This window comes from Athene noctua, chromosome 10 (assembly GCF_965140245.1).
Source record: "Athene noctua chromosome 10, bAthNoc1.hap1.1, whole genome shotgun sequence".
NCBI lineage: Eukaryota > Metazoa > Chordata > Aves > Strigiformes > Strigidae > Athene > Athene noctua.
Window position 1 is genome coordinate 15295377 of NC_134046.1, and position 20150 is coordinate 15315526.

The 20150-nt window shown below is 34.5% G+C and overlaps 1 protein-coding gene across 5 annotated transcripts in view; it reads left to right on the plus strand.

Moving 5' to 3' along the window:
- Nucleotides 1-20150, plus strand: part of ERC2 (ELKS/RAB6-interacting/CAST family member 2) — a 585639-nt gene that overhangs the window by 336836 nt on the left and 228653 nt on the right. For all 5 annotated transcript variants that reach the window (XM_074914417.1, XM_074914419.1, XM_074914418.1 and 2 more), the window contains one exon: nt 17545-17705. In XM_074914417.1, coding sequence (XP_074770518.1) covers nt 17545-17705 — 161 coding nt within the window. The remainder of the gene's footprint in view (nt 1-17544; nt 17706-20150) is intronic.

A 20150-nucleotide genomic window follows, 5' to 3' on the forward strand; every position in this document is an offset into this window, starting at 1 on the left:
CTGGGGAAGTCTGTATTGATTCTTCTAGGTGTTTACAAATAGTCTGAAGCAGATTACTTGTTCTAGTAAATCTCAGAATCAAAACTGATTTATCTATAATTCTCCAGCCTCTTTTGTTAAGATCAAAATTATATTTGTCATTCCATAGTTTTTTGCTATCACAACTCTTCCCCAGGAGTTCTCAAAACCACTTTTGTTTTCAACAGCACTGAGATTTTATCAGCCATTTTTATTCCTAGGACAAAATTCACTATATCTAACTAATATTAAAACATCCCATTATTCTGTTACCTGTTGTTTTTCTTCCCCACTAACAGTGAGATTTTTCCTTTCCCTCCTTTAGTGTGCTTATTTGATCAGTGCTACCCTTAGGTAGAGTTGTGTAAAAGAGCATCAGCTTTTTGGTGGTCTTAGCATAATCATTTAACAAATTTACAGATATGTCAAAGAGAGTAAGCTTAATAGAGTTAAGCCTCACTCTTTCAGCATAGCTTTAGTAATTTTGTTTGTATGTGAGTTTATGACATTATTTTAAAAGTTTGCAAATGAAAGGGATAATGCTGTTTTATCTAGTACAAACTGCTTGGACATTAAAAGTCAATAGGATAATAGAGAATGCATTTCCTAATTATGATAGTTAAAGATCCCAGTGGAGTTTGATATCTAGCAGCATCCAGTAACTTTAGCACAGACAGGTGGTAAAGGATGGGGGAAATATAGTTGTAGCCTCAGGCAGATACTCGACTCGTGCAGCTGTTTCATGCATTCTGGCAACATGACTCAGTTAAAATCAAATAACATTCCTTATGCCAATATTTCTTACCTGCATATGAAACCAGTTGTCTTTCATTTTGCAAAAACATGATAATTCAAAGAGCATTAAAAAATGTACTGTTTCTCACACAGAATTTATATCTTGCAGCTGCACACTAATCCAAGTGAAATGGAGTAGAATTTCACTTTATCAGCCAATCATAACTTTAAACTGTTTTTACAATTCATCGTACAGTTTTTAAAGCCAGATTTAAGTCTGTATATGAAAAATAGTCTACTTGATGTATGAAACCATAGATTAGTCAATATGTATTTAAAGAAGTACTTCAGTAACAACAGAAAAATGACTAGCGAATTTACGAACTAAACTCTGAATGATACACATGGAATGCAAGTATTATGCTATCGGTACAGTTAAGACAATGTGTGAAAGGAGTAGCTGAAAAGTATAGTTTATTTTCCAAATAATCCCTGATCCTGGTACTCTTTTTCAGCTGTCATATTTAGATTATTAGTCTATCCCTTATCCTAGATTCTTGTTAGCCTTTTTATTTCTAACAGCAGTTATGCACCAGGTAGAAGACAGTGGATTTGTTGTCTCTGGGTAAGGCTGGACCTCTTTATTATTTACTTAGTTGGGATCACGGCGGGAGACGGACAAACAAATTCCTGCTTGTGACTAAATGTGCCATGTAAATATGCTAGGAGATTATCTTTGTCCTCCCAAGACACTGCTGAGAATTCAATTGCATCTCTGTGCTGGGAAAGCTACACCTGGGCTTCTATGCCTTATTTAATCCCCTTTTAGGAATTATTAGAATGAAAGAATTATTGATTCCTTATATTAGGAGGAAAGAAGAAAAATCATTGTAATGCGCATGCTCAGCAGTTGTCGCATGCCAGTGCTCAGGTGGTGGCTAATAATACTCAGATTATGGCACAGATTTGGGACTGAATTGTATATCGAGAGAAATGTTGCATCTTCTCTATCTGAAAGTGTCAGGAGAATCATAAGATGTTGATTCTGCCTTTTTGTCTAACTCAGGTGAGAAATTTTTCTTGGGTCAAGATTGTGTTTCAACAAGAATAAAAGGATTAAAATAATTCTGTTACCAATATTTTAAAATTTTATCTTTCACACCCATATTATTTTTAACATATTTTTGGTTCTTCAGCAATCTTTTTGTTCTACACAGACTCAGATAAACTTGTCTTAATATGTGAAAAATGTTTCTTACATTCTTACAGGGTTTCGGTATTTCAGGAATTAGTCATGTGATTATGCAATAAAAGTTAGAGGTGACTGTATGGTTGGTTGTCATTATCTCCATTTACACAACACATTTAAATATACTCAAATGTAGTTACACCTTTGTACTGTATTGCTAACAAACTCTAAGTATGACTTAGAAAAAACAGCTCCTAGGAATAAAAAACTCTTCAAGTTTTATGCATACTCAGTCCTTTAAAATTCTGTTTACTATGCCAGATACATTTTTTAATTGTGCCAGTTATGAAATTTGTCTATTTTTGCTGTCATCAAGCTGTTAAACATATTACTATTCAGCATTTTTGTATGAAAAACGCCTTTCCTATTTCAACTCTGTTTTTTAGAAGTAACTTCCTGCTATAACTATCTTCTGGAAAAAAGTCAAGAATACTTAAATACCTTAAACAGGTTTCACAAGTTAACAATTCTGCTATAATTAGTCTTCAGGCTACCTCTGGCTCCATGGATTTAAAGCTATCAGAGTTTACTGTTTTGTGAAAAATATGTTTTACTTTGTTTGGACATGCTTGTCATAAGTTTCTCAGTATATCATTATCCTATAAAACCTCCCACTGGCAGCGTCTGGAAGGAAAAAATATAGTGTAAACTATAGAAGACCTAATGGCAGCTTCCTGCCAACGTTCATTCTTGAGTCAACAACGTTTGTTTTTGTTTTTGCTTTTGTGAAAATATGTCACAATCTAGTCTTTCATATAAGTTTGCTCATTTTATTTATCAGCCTAGTGGAGCATATATCCACATCTTCTACTTTACCCTATTTTTTCTTCTTTTCATTCCATGATATCTGTGTTTCTGGTCATACCACCAGTGAGTGTTTGCACACATAAATTATGCACCTAAAAACACTCATCACTAGAAAATTTACTGCTTCTAATATCTTTCTCATGAACAGTTGTGTTTATTTCTGAGTTGACTTCTCTGGTAAAGACAGCAATGCTCTTAGCCTTGGTTCGGTTCTTTGTTTTTTCAAGTCTCTCATTTTAGATATTACAGTGTATATGAGACCATGTGGGCTTTTAACCATAACCCTGTGCTGAGAATATTAAAATAGCTTTAGTTTATAAATGCAACTCTGAGTAAAAATAATAGTGGATTGCTATCTGTATCAGCTATGCTGCTTCTACCCTGCTGAAGCCAAGGGCAGTATGTGGGAGCAGAATATATCCTCCTGGCAGAGGATATAATTGGCCTTCCTTTTTTCTCTTTGAAACCCTGTTGGAGGGGGTGGGGGCAGCGAGGAAGGTTGCTGTCCTTTAACATCAGGAGATTGAATCTTCTTTCCTTTTTCCAGGAGACTTATGTTACTTGGTTTGGGAAATCTTTTATATATCTGTGCCTCTCTTTGGCAGCTTAACTACTAACTCTACTTAACTAAAGGAGAGACTGATATTACAGTTATTGACTTGGTAAAGTAGATGCTCTTTTCTCTTTAAAAAAAAAAAAATAATTCTTTCAACTTTCTTTGTCAGTATTTTGGTTTTTCTGAATATGAAATACTTGGTGTTTTTGTAGTATTACAACAGCACAGTAAGTTAATAGTTGTTATTATTTTCATTATTTTCATAATAAAATAATTTTATTATATTGCATTTGTAGCAGTGAGGGTTACTCTTTTGTAATGACAGATTTTCCCTCCCCTTGAGGTGGAATGTTGTATAATATTACATGAAGTACCATGAGATACATCTGAGATCGAACTATATTCATAATGCAATACAGTAGGATACCAGTTATTCAAACAACTTCTATGACACTAAATTTGTCTGGGTGACTCAGTATTTGTATCACGAGGAGACAGTGTCAGACAGGAAGACATATAGAGCAGGGAAGTTTGGATAACCAGGATCATACTGTGAGTATTTAAGTTTTTTGTTGACCAAATCCATTATAGGTAGAAAGGCTATATTTCTTTTTTGTTCATTTATAGAAAGCCTCTTTAATATTACGCTATCACATGAACTTACTGAACGTATGTTGTATTATAAACCATTACTTTTGGTCTTGTCATAAACAGTAGATTTTACGTAAGTTTCACCAACACAAAAAAAGACCTCAGACTGAAAAAGCCAACTTACATCAAGAGAATTGTTGAGGTCTAATATTTACTCATAGTAAACAGTGTTTCTTAAAAAGCAAAAAAAAGTAAAAATTTTAAGTGATCACCTCTCTTCCTAGATAAATGTTCAAAGTATATCTATGTATATGCTTGCCGCTGTTGTCTAATTTTTGTGTCTTTTGTCTTTGTTACCTCAAGGAAAATGGAAAAATAGGACGATTTCTGTATACCAATGGTTTAATTTTACTTAATTTTATTTTCTACTAGCCTTGAAATAATATTCTTCTCAGTATCCCTTTACCAATCAAGATCAAGAAAAATTCAACTTCCAATAAAAAATGTCTGCAATTGTCTGAGCTGTGTTGCCTAGATGAATGAGAATTATTGAAATCTACAGTTTCTGTGGAGATTTTGTTTTGTAGAGGTGTTTCCTGTGGAATTCATCTTAGAGAGGGGAAGGCATTTAGATGTTGTTTATGTGCATATGTGTCTGCTTACTGAAGTGATCTTGAAGGTCCAAGAAACTGGAGAAATTAGGTATTTGGGAATGGAAATTGGTGGTCTTCCAGGGAATATTGGATCTAAAAGTGCTAAATCCTTTAATAAATAAACCTTGTTTCAGACTGGAATATCTTGGCTTGATCTTAAAGGCGATATTATAAGGGACTTCTACCTATTGACTAGCCTCAAAGATAATTATTTCTATCTTGTTCTGCCATCAGCAGTGCCTGATGTCTAAATGGAGCAAATGTTATTTCCACTAGAAGTATATTATGTTTAGACTATCATTATTCCCAAACATTTCAAAAAATACTTGTATCTGACTGGAAATACAAATAATAAAATAATAACGATATAACCTGCTTCATAAAATCCTGTGTACTTAACACAGGCGTCATAATTTCACAGCCATTGTAGACAGTTTTCGAACTGTAACATCCTATGTTGTGAGTACATAGTTACTTTGTTGGTGTTACTGTTTTTGTTAGGCTGTGGATGAAAGAATAAGTTTTTCTTTGAACATTTGGAGGTGAGATCTCTTAAAACATCAAAACGATGTTCAGGATTTTGCTCATAATACAGATCAGATGCTCAACAAATTTCATTTACTGTATCATGTGCTGGAGCTGATTAGAGAGATTGAATAGCCCATCTGAAACAGTATATATGTAATTTAAGCATTAAAGAGTCACGTTTCTGTATCAAGCATCTTGAAATGGATGGAAATGCTCTTGTGCCTTAAACTGCCTACTTAATTCATAGTACATAACTGCTTACTTAATACAAGATAAATCTAGAAATTTTTGCTTGTTTGTTTCATAAGTTTTACCTGCACAAGTAAGACAGAAAATTGATTTTTTTTTTTTTTTTTTTTTTTAAAGACTTAAATGCTGGATATAGCAAAGACTTCTGTGATAAAATTTGTATGTGGGACAAAAGCCTGTACAAAGTTGAGAAAGAAAACAAGCATTAATTTATAACATGCTGTGTAAATATGTATGTTTGTGAATGCACTCTAATATATTTTTAATGTATCCTCACTTGTGGTATTGCATGTTTCTTGGATAGGGACTCTAGATCTTAAAAAATACTTACAATGCACAACTTGATGTGGACATAGTCATATCTATGTTCTGAAACCAAACCTGTTATTGGATGGGGGTGATTTAATAATAACAAAAGATAGTCCTCATGAGAATTACTATGCAGAATATGAAGAGTGGCAAGGGTATTAGTTTACAGGAAAGGTCAAGCAGATCCAAAACACAGTTCTCATCAAGGCCAGTTCAAGCATCACAGCTGTTAAGTCCTGTCACTTAGCTTGTCGTCTTAATGCCCATATTTTTGCCTCAAAATAGAGTGAATAATATCAACTTGCATATCTGCATGTTTTCTGTTCATACTCTCCTACATTTTGCCTTGTGTGGGGAGTCTTGAGAGACTAAGAAAACCAAAATTTTAGCTGAGGAATAAAAGGCAGCTTATATTAGTTAAAGATTCCCTTATGATTCCTTTTTTCATCTGGTGAGAAATATTATTATTCTCATCAAACTTTGCCTAATGTATTTTGCCTAAAAATATATTTATAGCTGTATAAAATTTAGGCTTTTATATAAGTGCCAAATGCTTTTGTATCTAAATGATTTTCATACAAGAACAGACACAACAGTAAAATCTTTAGTAAATTCCATAGAGCAATAATTATGGCTGCCCAGTTCAGGCCAAGGCTTTATAGTAAAGTTTCTCTTAGTTTTCTTGTTATAAATTGATCATTACTTTATCTATACAGCAACTCTCTTCATGCTAAATAAGAAGAGTAAATAGAATTCCTGCATCTAATGAGGCTGTCTTTCATAAGGATACCTATGGAAATGTAATGTGAAGTGTAATTTAGGAAGCATGAAAGCTCTATCTAAATATTGACCACTGCTGTTCTTCATTCTACCAGATGGCAAAACCTGCTTGTAATCGCTAAATGATAAAAACTGCCTTACCCTAGTTGTTGAGCATATAACCCATGAAAAGGCTCAGCAAAGATAATAGTTGAGAAATCAGTTGACTTCTGTAGGGAAGATCTGTCAGAATATTTCAATAGTCACATCTTTGGGCTGAGAAGATAAAAAGGCAAAAACATTTAGTTAAGTGACTAAGCAGAATTTCAAACTGAAGCTCTCCAAGAATAATATGGAGAAATGTTCCAATATGTCCTAGACCAGCTGGTTAGGAATATGAAGTGGAAGAGGGAGAATTGGTTCAGCAAATTCTGGGAGCTTGCTAAAGAAGCAGCTCTGTGATATTAATTTATTTGGAAGCCGAAAGGGACTAGAATGGACATAGAAAATTGAATTGCAGAGCACTGTAGTGGGGGAGTACTTGTGGACAGTTATGAGAGGGAAGAAGCAACTGGACTAATAGAACAGAGAGCTAGGCACCATTTTCTATTCCTTTTTCTGTTATTTTCGTGTACCTGGTAGATGTTGGGATGATATAAGTACTCTGTAATAGTATAGTGATAAGGTGAATAGGGGTGCAAATATTATAATTTCTCTGCCTCCCCTTTTATAGTCCAGTGAAATAGAATATCACTCAACAGAAATGCATTGCTAAATGCATAGTTGTCTGCTATATCATGAACTGCATGAGGGAAGACAAAGGCTGCTGGAACTCTGAGTTACAGTATTTGTGTTTGTATATGTGGGCCAAACTCTCTCAAACCAATGTGACAAAATTGAAATTTAAAACTTTCTTTTCTTTGTAGATGAGACAATAGTTTAAGTGACAGCTCTTTTTCTTCATCCTCACTATGTTTTGGTTCAATGATAGTCAGACAATGTAGATTTGTTGCTTGGAAAAGAGCAAGTTCTGTAGTTCAGCATCTTTGTTTTTCCCAGCGTTTTCATTCATTGTTAACTGTTTCTGACATGGAGTAAAACTGTTGTTATACAGTCTCTTTACGTCTCTTCCTTCCTTCAGATAGTGATTGAGGAAAATTTTGCAGTTTTGGAAGGACAGTATTTCTTGGGCTATCTTCTAACCCTTGTCAGTGCTCTCTCCCCCACCTGACGTTACTCTCCCATCTCTGTAATCATAGTGAGTCATTCCTACTGAGTTTCTTTTCTGCATACTCTGTGTGTATAATTCTGCACATTCTGTCTCTTTGCAACTTTGCTCTGCATCATTGCATGCTGTCTGTGCAATTATGTGTAAGCATCTGTTTAATTGCTGCATAGTTTCCTCCTGAGCTAGTGTGCCTGCAGTGTTGTGGAGGCATCTATGCGTTCTGTTACTGCCTTCTCGGCTTTTGCTACCTGCGGGCAGCACTGCTCTCAGAGGCAGCAGGCTCTGCAACCACCCTTACATCTGGCTCCTTTTCTGCACAAGTAGTATTTCCTGAGACTCTTGTTGAGTTCAGTTCGGCATCCTGCTCCTTCAGCACTGCTTCTTCCTCCCACCAGGAATTTCTCTCTAGTGTGTTGACTGAGGGAGATGCTGTGATCTGTGACTGATTTCTCCAGTAAGCTTATTACTGTGTAGTAGGTGTGGGGATAGCCTAATAAACAGGGAGCTACTATTTGAGCAAGATTTCTATTTAGCTCTCTGAAAATTTGACATGCTGATTGTAAACTGCCTTCTTGGAGGAATTCCCGCTGACAAATTCTGGGTTGATATTTTTTCTCCATGTGATCTTTCCTAGCTTATCATGTCTTAATAATGGAGTCCAGTTGTCAGACATGTTGTCCCCTGCAGGCCTCCCCTGACTGTCCTATGGGCCACCCTATCCTGGAGAGACTCATAAGCACTTCAGTTCTGTTCCTGTTGACTGGTCTCTTCCTGAAATGACCCTCCAAAGCAGTTTTTAATTATCTTTTTTTGGTAAGAAAGATTGCGTTCTAGGGAACCTTTTTCCCCAGAAGAGTACCAGAAATTACACAAAATACATACCCTTTGTTTTTAAGGCTTAAGTGCAGTTTATTTGACCTATAAAGACAGAGCTCGTATTTGTAAACTTGTGTTACTTATGTTTGTACCGTGTCTGAAACAATTAACTTAGCTGTTTGTAGTCCTGTTCCATGTGTTCTCCTGTCCTTTACTTGTGTCTCTGGACAAATCTGAGTAAGGATGTAACTACCAATTGCTATACCAAGTATTAAATTTTTATTGGTAAAATGGATCTGCAAAGGGGTGTGCCGGAGCTAAAACTTGGATTTTTAAGAAAAGTCATGGTATGTTCATACATTAAGGTTGTTTATATAGCTGATATTGCATTATATACAATAGGAATTAATTTTAGTTTATAAGCATGTAGCATGTCCATGCCATTGTGACTTTTGCAGGTTTGCCAAGCCTATAAAATACTGCATAAATAATTTTGTAGTAAAAATGCCATAGAATTAAGTAAACAGGGAAAGATTATCTGCATTAAGAGAAGAGTGCAGATAATCTTTCTTCCTTTCTGCCAAACTTCCTTGGGCACTCAGTACTCACATAAATGCTATGTTAGAAATCACAGTGCTAAAGATGGTATAAAATTTCTTTGGTGCAGAAACTATAACTTGTTATCAGTTGCATGAATCTTTATTTATCTTGATGCTTATTAATATTATTTAGCTTGTGTCAAAACTAGATGGGAAACTGTATTTTCTGAGATTTCTCACATAAAACTATCCAAGTATTTTCATGCATAATAATAAATTAATAATACATGTTATGTGCTACTTCATGATATTGTAGTGTGTGGAGAAACTCTTAGGTACATAAACTACCTGTTTGCAGTAAGACTTTACACATACCATGAGTATCTCTGCTGCCTTTGGAAATATTCTAAGGTAGAAACATTTCAAACTTCAATAATATATTTGGATTATGGATTAAAAGCAGTGGGGAAGTAGCTTTGTGCAGTGTAACCTAACAAGTGTGCTAAGAATCAGCTTTTGGCAAGAAAACTCCCAATTTGCCCTCTCTCCCTGAAGTTGACCTGGTGGATGAAATAGTAGATGTGTGTATGATTCTAGGCATGCCTTCTCCAAAGATCAACATTTGTACACACTTTAGTCACCTTTTATACGCAGTGCTACTGACATTAACCAGAGAAGCCAGTCTGACAGCGCTGTACTTTAACACCAGCTAAAGAGTTGCTCTGCTCTACTTGCATGGTTTATCTAAAAAGACTCAACACTGAAATCACACAGTGTAATTGTTTTCAGTCTATAAGAGTTCTCTTTCAGATACAATATCCTGTAGGACAATTGAGTGTCCTACTGAAATCAACATATGTTCAATAGCTAATTCAATTACTTTTTTTTTATACTTCTGAAAACATTAGGCTGAGCTCTATAATTTATCAGTATATTATATCTAAATCTGCTTTCATTTGCACAACTATAAAACACATTTAATACTACTTTTGTAATTAGGTTTGCACAGTGTCAAGCAAGTGTAAGTTAGAGCAGAACTGAGGCCACCAGCTGTTTAAGACAATCACAGACTTGCTCAGATGAAGCTCAGTGGAAAAAGGAGAGAAAACTAGTAAGAAATGTCAATGAAATAATTAATTTTCAAACTAAATAATAAAAAAAGCCTTACTTTATTGTAAAAAGTGGAATTGCACAATTGTTCAGGTGCCTGGTCTTGTTTCCATTCCAGTGATGTCTGGATGACTTCTAGAGTTCAGTGAGGCCAACAGTGAGTTAGGCCTTGTCAGCATGAAGTTTACCTTGGACAAAGAACATTTGTTGACTGATTCTTGCAACACTTTGAATACTGTATCTTTATTGACATGGTCTGAGGGGTTTTTTTTTCTAATTTATATAGCATTGCAAAACCAGAATGTGATATTAATTACACCATCATATAACTGTATTTTGCTGCTAATGAAAGAGCTGTTATTTGGGGTAAAACATTCCAGCTGCATCTGCAAGGAGTATTCTGCAGTTTTCCCTATCCTGTTCAGTTTTGCAGGAGGTCACATTCACATTTTGACACTAGGTTGTCATACAGCATTTTCTAGTTGAAACTAATTGAGAATATGATAATTGGAGGCCAGTTGTGTTTCACAAGATGAAGTGTTTAAATAGATTACAGTGTTTTGGAACTGCAGTGGAAGCATCATTTTTGTTTGTACTTGAGAGTAGTTTTTGTTTTCAGCTAGAAACAGGACCCTAGAGCACAGAGGTTAACATTATTTATAGCATTATTTTCATTTGAGTTAATTGAAACTATATCTATAGAGATATATTAAAACAACTTTAGTGTTGCTTTAGTTTGGTTTGGCTTTTAAAACTGATTATTATTCTATTTAAGTTGATTATTACCAATACTTTCCAAAATTATTTAGTTATGTTTTCCAGTTATAGATTAAATCACTATATTAATTGGAAGATGAGATAATGAATCCAAGAATTCTATTGCTATGATTCTGTATTTTATCGAATTACTGATGTTTAGAATACAAGGTGATGGATGTTCTGTCAGTATCTGTATCAAGACAGTTACGAATTTTAATACAATACAGTTCTGAGAACTGTCTTGCAAAGTCTTAACTTAATAAAGACCACTACTTAATCCTTCCACTTAGGATATATGTTTCCTTTAATCTATGGGAATCTGCTAAATTCTGATAAATTTTTATGTAGAGATGGAAGCATGTGTCTGTCATAACACCATGCTAATATAAATTAACATGACTGGTAGCCACCATGGGACAGCCATCAAGGGAATACTAAGGAAGCTAAAGTAGCTTTTCTCCCTGACTGTGGTCCTTGTCTGGATGGAAAATATGCGCTATACCTATACTGTCTCTCTTTATCTGAATAAAACTAAACTTCATGTATTATGAACATAGTGCTTAACAAAAGGATCAAAATGTTTTAAATCCTACTGTATGTAATAAAGTAATCTCAGTAAGGTTTCAGATTTCAGGTTCTGCAGTATGGCATCCCATTTAATAATTGTGCTGTTGTGTTCCTTTGGAGTTGGCAAGCCATTTCATGAGGACTGCTGTTTCCAGTGCTTCCAGTAATTTGTGTTATACTACCACTGCATTGCTGGCTGATATAATTGGGGCCTACTTGACTAGTCTATTATGATTTAAAAATAACCCAACAATCTCAAATTGGAGATGGACCATTATTCTGGACTTTATAAATGTTCTACTTAATTTTCTGTCAAATCTTCACTTATGATGTTTATTTTAAAGCTTCTATACGTTCTAGAGTATGATTACCTTTTTCTTCTCTGACAAAATCCAAAATTGTGTGACAACATGTGTCTAATTTCTTCATTTGGAAATGTTCAGCAGCATCAGCCTTCATATCTATACTGGTTTTCTTAGACCTCTTTCCTGGGTTTAAAAGCTGTGATGGAAGAAGTCAGAGGTGAGAAATTTGGCTATGGATGACAAATGGGATGGGAAGAGAGTGGAGGGGAGGGTGACAAAGAATTTATTTCCATGTCTTGCAAAGCTCAGTATGACACTTTGCTATGTCTGTTTGCTTTTGTGAAAAACACCTTTGTAATGAAACTGTGTAGGCAGTTGTACACTGGAGAAATTTCCATTAGAAACAGAAAGAAACAAGGTATTTGCAAACTATATCACAGGACATTGTTGGCAATTTTAAGAGCAGTAGATCCACATGACTTGTATTGGACCTCCTGTAGGTGTGTAATTAAATTAAGTCATGAGATAGAGTGGTTCTCTGCGTGGCCAGCAGCTGCTGGTACAGGATCCTGGGAGGCCTGGCACTCATCCTTCACTATCCAGAGCATGGCATAGGCAATCCATTAGTGTAAAAAGCTGAAGTCTCCAGCCTGTGAGTCAGAAGAGCTGGTAAGTGGATATTTGTGTGTACAAATCCAGGTTTTTATCTGTTTTCCCTCATCTCTGAATGTGTTATCTATGTCCTTTTAGTCCAGTGACAGAATAAATTTGTAGGAAAGCCAGATAGAGAAACTTTAAGGATTATAGTCTTTTCTTTTTTTGGAATCTCATGCTTAATCATGGGGAAAATAAGCCAAATATAGTTTTTATTAAATTGATCTGGAGATAACTGAAATTGATATTGTGTGTATCGGGTGTAACTTGGCACTATCCCCCCCCCAAACCAACCAACCCTCTATTTCCTTAGCAAATGGAAAAAAAGAAAGCACCTTTGAAAACAGTTGAATTGATTTTTACACTGACTAATTTATAATTATAAAAATGTAGCTCACATAATCCTGTACTGGATAAATATAATAGTTTGTTAAACCTTTTTTTTTGGATTATCTAGAATGGTTAGAATGGTTAAGATTCTTGTATTAAAGAAAATGAAGAACCTGTAAGTAAATAGTAGAATTTATTTATTTTACTTTGTAAAATTAATAAATGATCTGTGTGTACTAACACAAGATTAGGTTTTAAATTAAAGTAGGTATGGAGATTTTCTATAGCTAGTGATACTTGAAAAAGACAGGGAAATCCAAACCCCTTGCATTTATCACCAACATAGTTGCTAAAATGACATGCCAACCCTTTGAAGATAGTAATAATACTAAACTTGATTGCTGTAAAGTTGCCAGTTCTTCATCATACTGCAGAAATATATTATACTTGAACTGAGAAAACATGCAATTGTCCCTCCCCCTCCTTATTCCCCCAACCTGGACCAGTGTTATGTTAGCATGAGTTGTGCTGAGCCGAATCCAATCTGGAATTAAGAAAGCTCCAGGGCATTTTTAATAAACTGTCATTCATTTGAACTCTAACCTTCTTTAATTTGCAGAATCTGGTAACACAGATGTATACTTCAGCCACATTCATTTCTTTTCTTACCTTGGTGTGAAACACTACTGATAGGACTTGAAAATGTGAAGCCTCAGGAAAAGTAGAATGTCTTCATTTAAAATACTCAAAGCTAAGAAAGAATTATAATAGTTTAGTTTGCTTGTTTTCTGCTATTCTGAAATGTTTTCATACATCCAGTTTCTGGATGTATGAAAAAAAAGGCTTTTATTAGAAAATGTAAAGGATAAAATGAATCTGTTGTCTTGCACAGGGGGAGAAAACCCAGTTAATAATGTATTCAGGGCATAGAGTACTTACTGGGAAAGAACTTTGTATTCAGTGAGGTTCTCACAGTAAAATTTCAAAAGACAAATTCTTATTAATTCTTTAGCTGGTATCTAAACCAGCAAAGTTTGTGATTTGAAGTATTTAGACTAAGAGATATAGCGGGGGAAAAATGAGCAGGCTTTCAGGCAAACTGTCTTGCCAGGCTGGGTAAGGATCTGCCCCTCTGCAGGCAGGAGGGAGGTGGGAGCTGTTAGCTCCAGCCCCCCCCGAGAGGTGCCGCTGCAAGGCAGGCCCTGGCTGCGGCATGTGAGGGCATTGCAAACGCCCCTTGGGATTTAGAATATGTTACTGATCAACAATTACTTTGAGGGACTTTTCTGTAAATAAAAGTCTTAAGCATGCATATGTGATAGTTAAGGTAGAATAGGTGCTTCAGTTTGGGAGGAAAACGGCTGGATATTACAGTTAACAGATATGGTCCTGAATACAAACTTTAGCTTGATCCTTTGTACAATGATAAGAAAAGTATGTAAATGTGTTACTTGGTCATTATTGATCTGACACTTCAATGGAGGACTCAGCTGAATATCTGGAGAGCGGAAAAACTAAAAAGAAACTGGAAGGCAAGACCATACCAGTGCTTTGGAGAGGAAGGGACTCCTGCACATGCATTATTCTCTAGAAGAAGTGCCCCTGAGTGCAGCAGAAGTATTTACCATGGGTCAGACAGCTAAAATTTGTCATTAATATTACTGGATTTATTTCCATTTCTTAGAGTAGGACTAAGAGGTAGTACATAAACATTAACCCTTAATTTTTTTCTGCGGTCATTTTAATATCAAAGAAGAGAACATGTGCTTATATTAAGAATTTGGTTTATGTTTTACAATGCTTTTTTTCCCCCTAGACTTTTATATCTAGATAATACTGCTTTCAGTGTTTAATTTTCCTTTGTAATATATCTGCTGCAGCTAAATAATAAACATGCTAAGATGGTTTTGTGCGCAACTTCAGCATTCACACACATAGTAATGTGTGATAGTAGTTCATCTAAAAAAACCAGTTTCTTCTGCACATGCCAGCCAGTTAAATTCTGCTGTAGGTGTTAGTGAGACAGTTAACTAGGAAGACATACAACTCTGAACTTGGGTCATATTCAAAAAGTGGAGGAAGAACTAGCTGGCAAATACTGTGTTGAAAGTGTAAATGAAAACATAACTTTGAAGCCTACATGTGTTAACGATTTGTGGTTTGAAAAAGATTTCATATTTAAATTTTTAAAGGGTTTTTTTCCCCTTCTCTCTTAAACTTTGATCTCTTTTGTCTGGTAATATAAGAGTATGTTGTTAATATACATTAACAAATCCACAGCTTTGTTTTCCATTTAATTCCCTTCAATGTTTAAAAGTGTAACTGATGTGATATATCAGAACTCAGGTGAGCATTCGGTCAGTCAACAGGTTGGGTACTAATTCAGCTGAACCTGTAGGCAAAGGAGTGCAGTGATACTAAAGGTACGGCAGTGCTGCTGTTCCACCTTCCTGCGCTCTCATTGCAGAACAAATCTGCAACTGTGGAGTGACTTGGGTTTAAAGATGCTGCCTCAAAGCAAGAGTCTGTATGAAAGAGTTTGTCTTGAATCCTTTCTACTGTTTCTATTAATCTCTGTTGCCTGGAATTAACTAACAGGCTGGAAGCTCAGCAGAAACTATTTGCAGTTTTTAAAAACCACAAGGACAAGCCTAAGAAATAACCCAAGAAAACAAGTAGCATTATCATATTATGCTTTAGCAGTGGAGGCTTGGCCTTGTTTGAGACAGCATGGGTTTGTGCTCTTGTACTACAAGAGAAAATGAAGTGTCTGGTGTTATATTAGAAACTGAGTGTATTTTCAAAGAAATATGATCTCTCTCCTTCTGGCTTTTTTTTTTTTTTTCCCCCCCTCTGGGACTTAAGTGCAAATCAAGCTTTTTTTTACTGTTTTATTTCCCTCAAGTATATTTTCTCTTTGCTGCTTTTACTGTAAAAGTTCTTTAGATTGTCATTTTACAAAGATATCGAAAGCCTTCATCTTCATGGTTTGCTTCAGTAGAATCTTGCACCTGCCCAGACTCTACTGCACAATTTGCACTCCTTGCTATTTCATTTATATCAGTGTTACACTGGTTTTGCTTTCTGTGTGGAAGGTTGGACATCTGAGTTTCAGTGTTATTGGTAATTCTGATTCTGCATTCATCAAATATAACTTCTTATACACTGAAGGGTGTCAGACTTGTTCTAGTATTCCATTGATCTTATTAGACTGTTTATAAAGATGCAGATGCAGCTGGTGTAGAAGTGGTAAGTGATCAGTGTATCATTTTCAAACAGGGTGTGAGTTCTCATTATAATTTGAGGACTGTATTATTAATTTTGCTTTATGAAACCTGTTATATAGGAGGCAATGTGTGTTCAAATTGAAACACAAACGTGGCTTATAAATACTGATCACATGGCAGTAGGATTTAGATAACAACAGCAAACAACAGTTAAGCATGAATTGGTGAGAAAACATCTTCTTTTCTCTGTAGTGGCACTGATTATATCATGACAGTGGAATATTGTTAGACTTTTCAATACACCATCAAAAGTGAACACTTGTCAATCATTTGCTTGACATGAACAACTGGAATATATCCTCTCTCCCATTTAATTTTATTTAGATGTTCTTTCCTGAAGTGTTTGCTAACTTATAAAATGTTAATATTTGGACAAAGGAGGCGAAAAAGAAAATACAGAAATAGGACATTCATTATTTAAATTATAATTAAAAAACCAAAGTTAAATCTGTTGTTTAATTGCAGCTCCTAATGTAAACAGTATCATTTTGAATAGGGGGAAATGATACTGGTGTCTTTGTTGCTAGATACTATTTGCGACCCTCTGGTTCTGTGAATATAATGATTCACCCCACAAGTAAATTTTCTGCTGCCAGACAGGTGTCATATGTAGTCTCCATTCCTTAGTGTGTTCTTTAAATAATGCGATAGACCATGTCATACACTTTTTTTCCGGAATTTTGTTTTCTCAAAAGACTAAGGTTTTCTGAATTCCTGCAAGAAGCAATTTATCCTACATCCAGCTGACATTTACCAATACTAAAGAAAGATCACCCTAACATTCCTACATTTCATACTTCAGAGATTCTCACAGTTGTCATGAGGAAAATAACTCGGTTGTTATTAGAGCAGTAACAGACATTTAATGTTCAGGATCATAGAATAATTTGGGTTAGCAGGGACCACTGGAGGCAATGCAGTCCAAAAACCTGCTCAAAGCAGGGATAACTTTGAAGATGGATCAGATGCCCCAGACTTCCTTCATTCAGGATCTGAAAATACCCAAGGATTGGCAAGTCTACAGGTTCCCTACCCAACCTGTGCTGCACAGAAGGGAGTGCATTTTTTGATGAAAAATAGATGGATTGTAATGACCAGTTTTAATATAAAATATATGTCTACATCTGCATCTAAAATTTCTGAAATTGATATTATGATGAGTTACTACCACCCTTAATTTAAATAATATAAATGGTGCAGAAAATATTTATAAATTTTGTCTGTATGTGGCAGTGGCTGAGGTTAAATAGGTTTCTAGCAATCTGTTAGTTCTGTTTTGTATAAATATTGGTTATTACGTGATGGATTAATGGAAACATTAGCTATAGACTACTTTTGTTATTTTTTAAAACAGTTAAGATAGAAATAGATTTGAACAGCCGTTTACTTAAAATAATTCCTTTTGTGTGGTTTTGGGGCGCTTTTTTTGTATTTATATGGATTTAAGATTTACTTACTGTAAAGAATGTGGAGCTTAAAAAATTATCTCTCTTAGGTAGAAGAGCTGATGAATGCACTGGAAAAGACTAGACAAGAATTAGATTCTACCAAAGCCCGTCTTGCCTCAACACAGCAGTCTTTGGCTGAAAAAGAAGCACATCTGGCTAACCTGAGAATAGAGCGAAGAAAACAGCTTGAAGAAATTCTAGAAATGAAGTAAGTAGATGATTTTTCTAATTTCTAGAAAAATTAAAATTACTACTTTCTTCCCATAAGAGAAGGGTTTTTTCTGTATGATTTCTTTTCTATATATTTTAAAATCTGAATCTAAGAACCTCTAATAGTTATAAGACTGTTAAATTCCTTTTAAAATACGGAAATGCAAAAGTCTTCAGTTTAGAAGTACTCAACAGTTGACATGATAATTTTTTGAAAGCTGCCCTTTGTTACATGCAAATAAAAATATCAGCACAGTATAACTTCCAGGAGAAATTCAGTGTCTAAAGCCCCATCTTTCAGTGGGAATCCTATGTGGATTTTCTGTTAGTGTAAAATTCAAGGAGGGGGGTTTATTAACTTTTTAAGGATGGTGCAAATGTTATTGCATTGAATTGGTTAAAAAAAAACCCCAAACAACAAAAACCTACATATACATGATCATTATCTATATGTCTACAGAATGAAGAAGGACGATAGACATATAATTTAAATCTAAATTTAAAAGTAGGTTTTAAGAATGGCTGCCATGTAATATAGGTGCAGAAATACTGTAATGTAAGCATGAATGTTTCCAGTGAAATCAGAAAACTTCTGCTTTTGACTTTAATTAGGTCTGTATCTATACAGAAAAATGGGAGCACTTGCAAATTAGAGTAGTATGTGATGTTATATTCTATAGTAGATAATTATTTTTTCTTTGATTTTCATGTACATATTATTTCACCTATGATAACTGAGATGCTCAGTGCCAGTATATTTCATGAAGTCATCTGTTTTCTGTATAGTGCTTTGGTCCGTTTCTTTGAGTGCATGCTTGTTTTTCATCCTAATGGTAAGATTTTTTTTCTTTTTATCATAAGTATCAATTATTGAGCAACACAGGGAAAAGAAAAGCATTTAATTCTTGAATTCTTTTATTGTGACTTGTTTGGTTGGGTATACAGAACCTCACAGAAGAAATGTGTAAGGCATGTATCTTCAGTCTGGGAGTTGGCAAAAAGTAGTGAAATTTGACTTTTCTTTTGTAAAAGCTATTTTATTAATAAATGATTGAGTAGATGGTACTAGTGGTGAAAGACCCAGTATCAAAGGTCCAAGTTAGGAATAGTTCGGAATTTAAAATGAGACATAAGCATACAGTGCATTTTTTACAATATAAATTTCATGAGTAAAATAGTAAGATTAGAAGAAAATTTTAAAGTACCATCTAAAAAATTAAAGTAGTAAAAATTCTAGTTAAATGGATGTTGTTTTTGTTTTTGTTTTTTTTTTTTCTTTGTGTAGTTAGTAGCATGGTTTCTTTTATAAGACTACTTATTTTTCTTTTTTGTGTTTGCTTTCTTAATTGCGACTGTTAGCTGTGTAATTATGTAGACTTTTTCTGCTATTGTCTTTTTTCTGTCTTCAAGAGAAGCAATCATTCATATACAGTTTACATTTTTTAATCCTGTACTAACCTAAACATTGTTTGAAATTCAAATTCAAAACCAAACCTTTCTAACCTGTAATAATGAAATAGAATTAATTATAATGCATACTTCTTCCTACTTAGGCCACAGAGTGTTACCTAATCCTCTACTAGGTAGCTTTCCCAGCTACTTAGCCTTGTGTCGTTACCTGTAAGAGTCTAATTCTTTAAGTCATATACAAATCACTCCTGCTGAAATCTGTGATTCAGCTAGTAACTTAGAATTAGAATTAACTTTAATAAAACCCCCATATATTCTATTGCTATATTTAATTAGTTTCTGTGAAATATGTTACATGACTGATTTCATATTGGAGATGGAATCAGACAGAACTTCTGTTGCTTGTGGTGAGATGGAAAGAAATTAACATGGCTGTCAGATGTTAGGATGGTTCTGCTGCACTAGAAGTAAATTAGAATTAATGAACAAAACGAAATGTGTAAGATCACAGCACAATATTACTATCAGAGAACAAAGAGTAATGACAGAAATTCCCATGATCATATTTACTTTTTTTTACTGTTTCTTTAACAACATTAGTACTGAATCAGAGAAGCAAAAGTGAACAGTCATTTTTTTGAGCTCTAAGAAGGGCTGCATGACTGCTATTAAATATAAATTAAATGCAAATTTCAATTTCAGATAATTTAATAAGATATGCTAAAACCAAGTTAATAGATACACATGCATTAGTAAATGTCTTTTAGAAATAATTCAGATATTTCATTACAGTGGTTTAATTTTTGAAATTGCTCAGTAGAATGTGTGACGTGTGACTAGTGTATGACACAGTTTATAAAACTGCATTACAACAGAATATACTAAATATGGCATTACGTTGTTTTTATGAATAAGTTATTCTCAAAAATCAATTGTAGAAATTAGTGAAGAACCAGACATCCAGTGAGAGAATAATGATACTTCTGTGTTGTAGTAATATACTAAAATAGTGTGTCTTCTCTCTGATACTTTA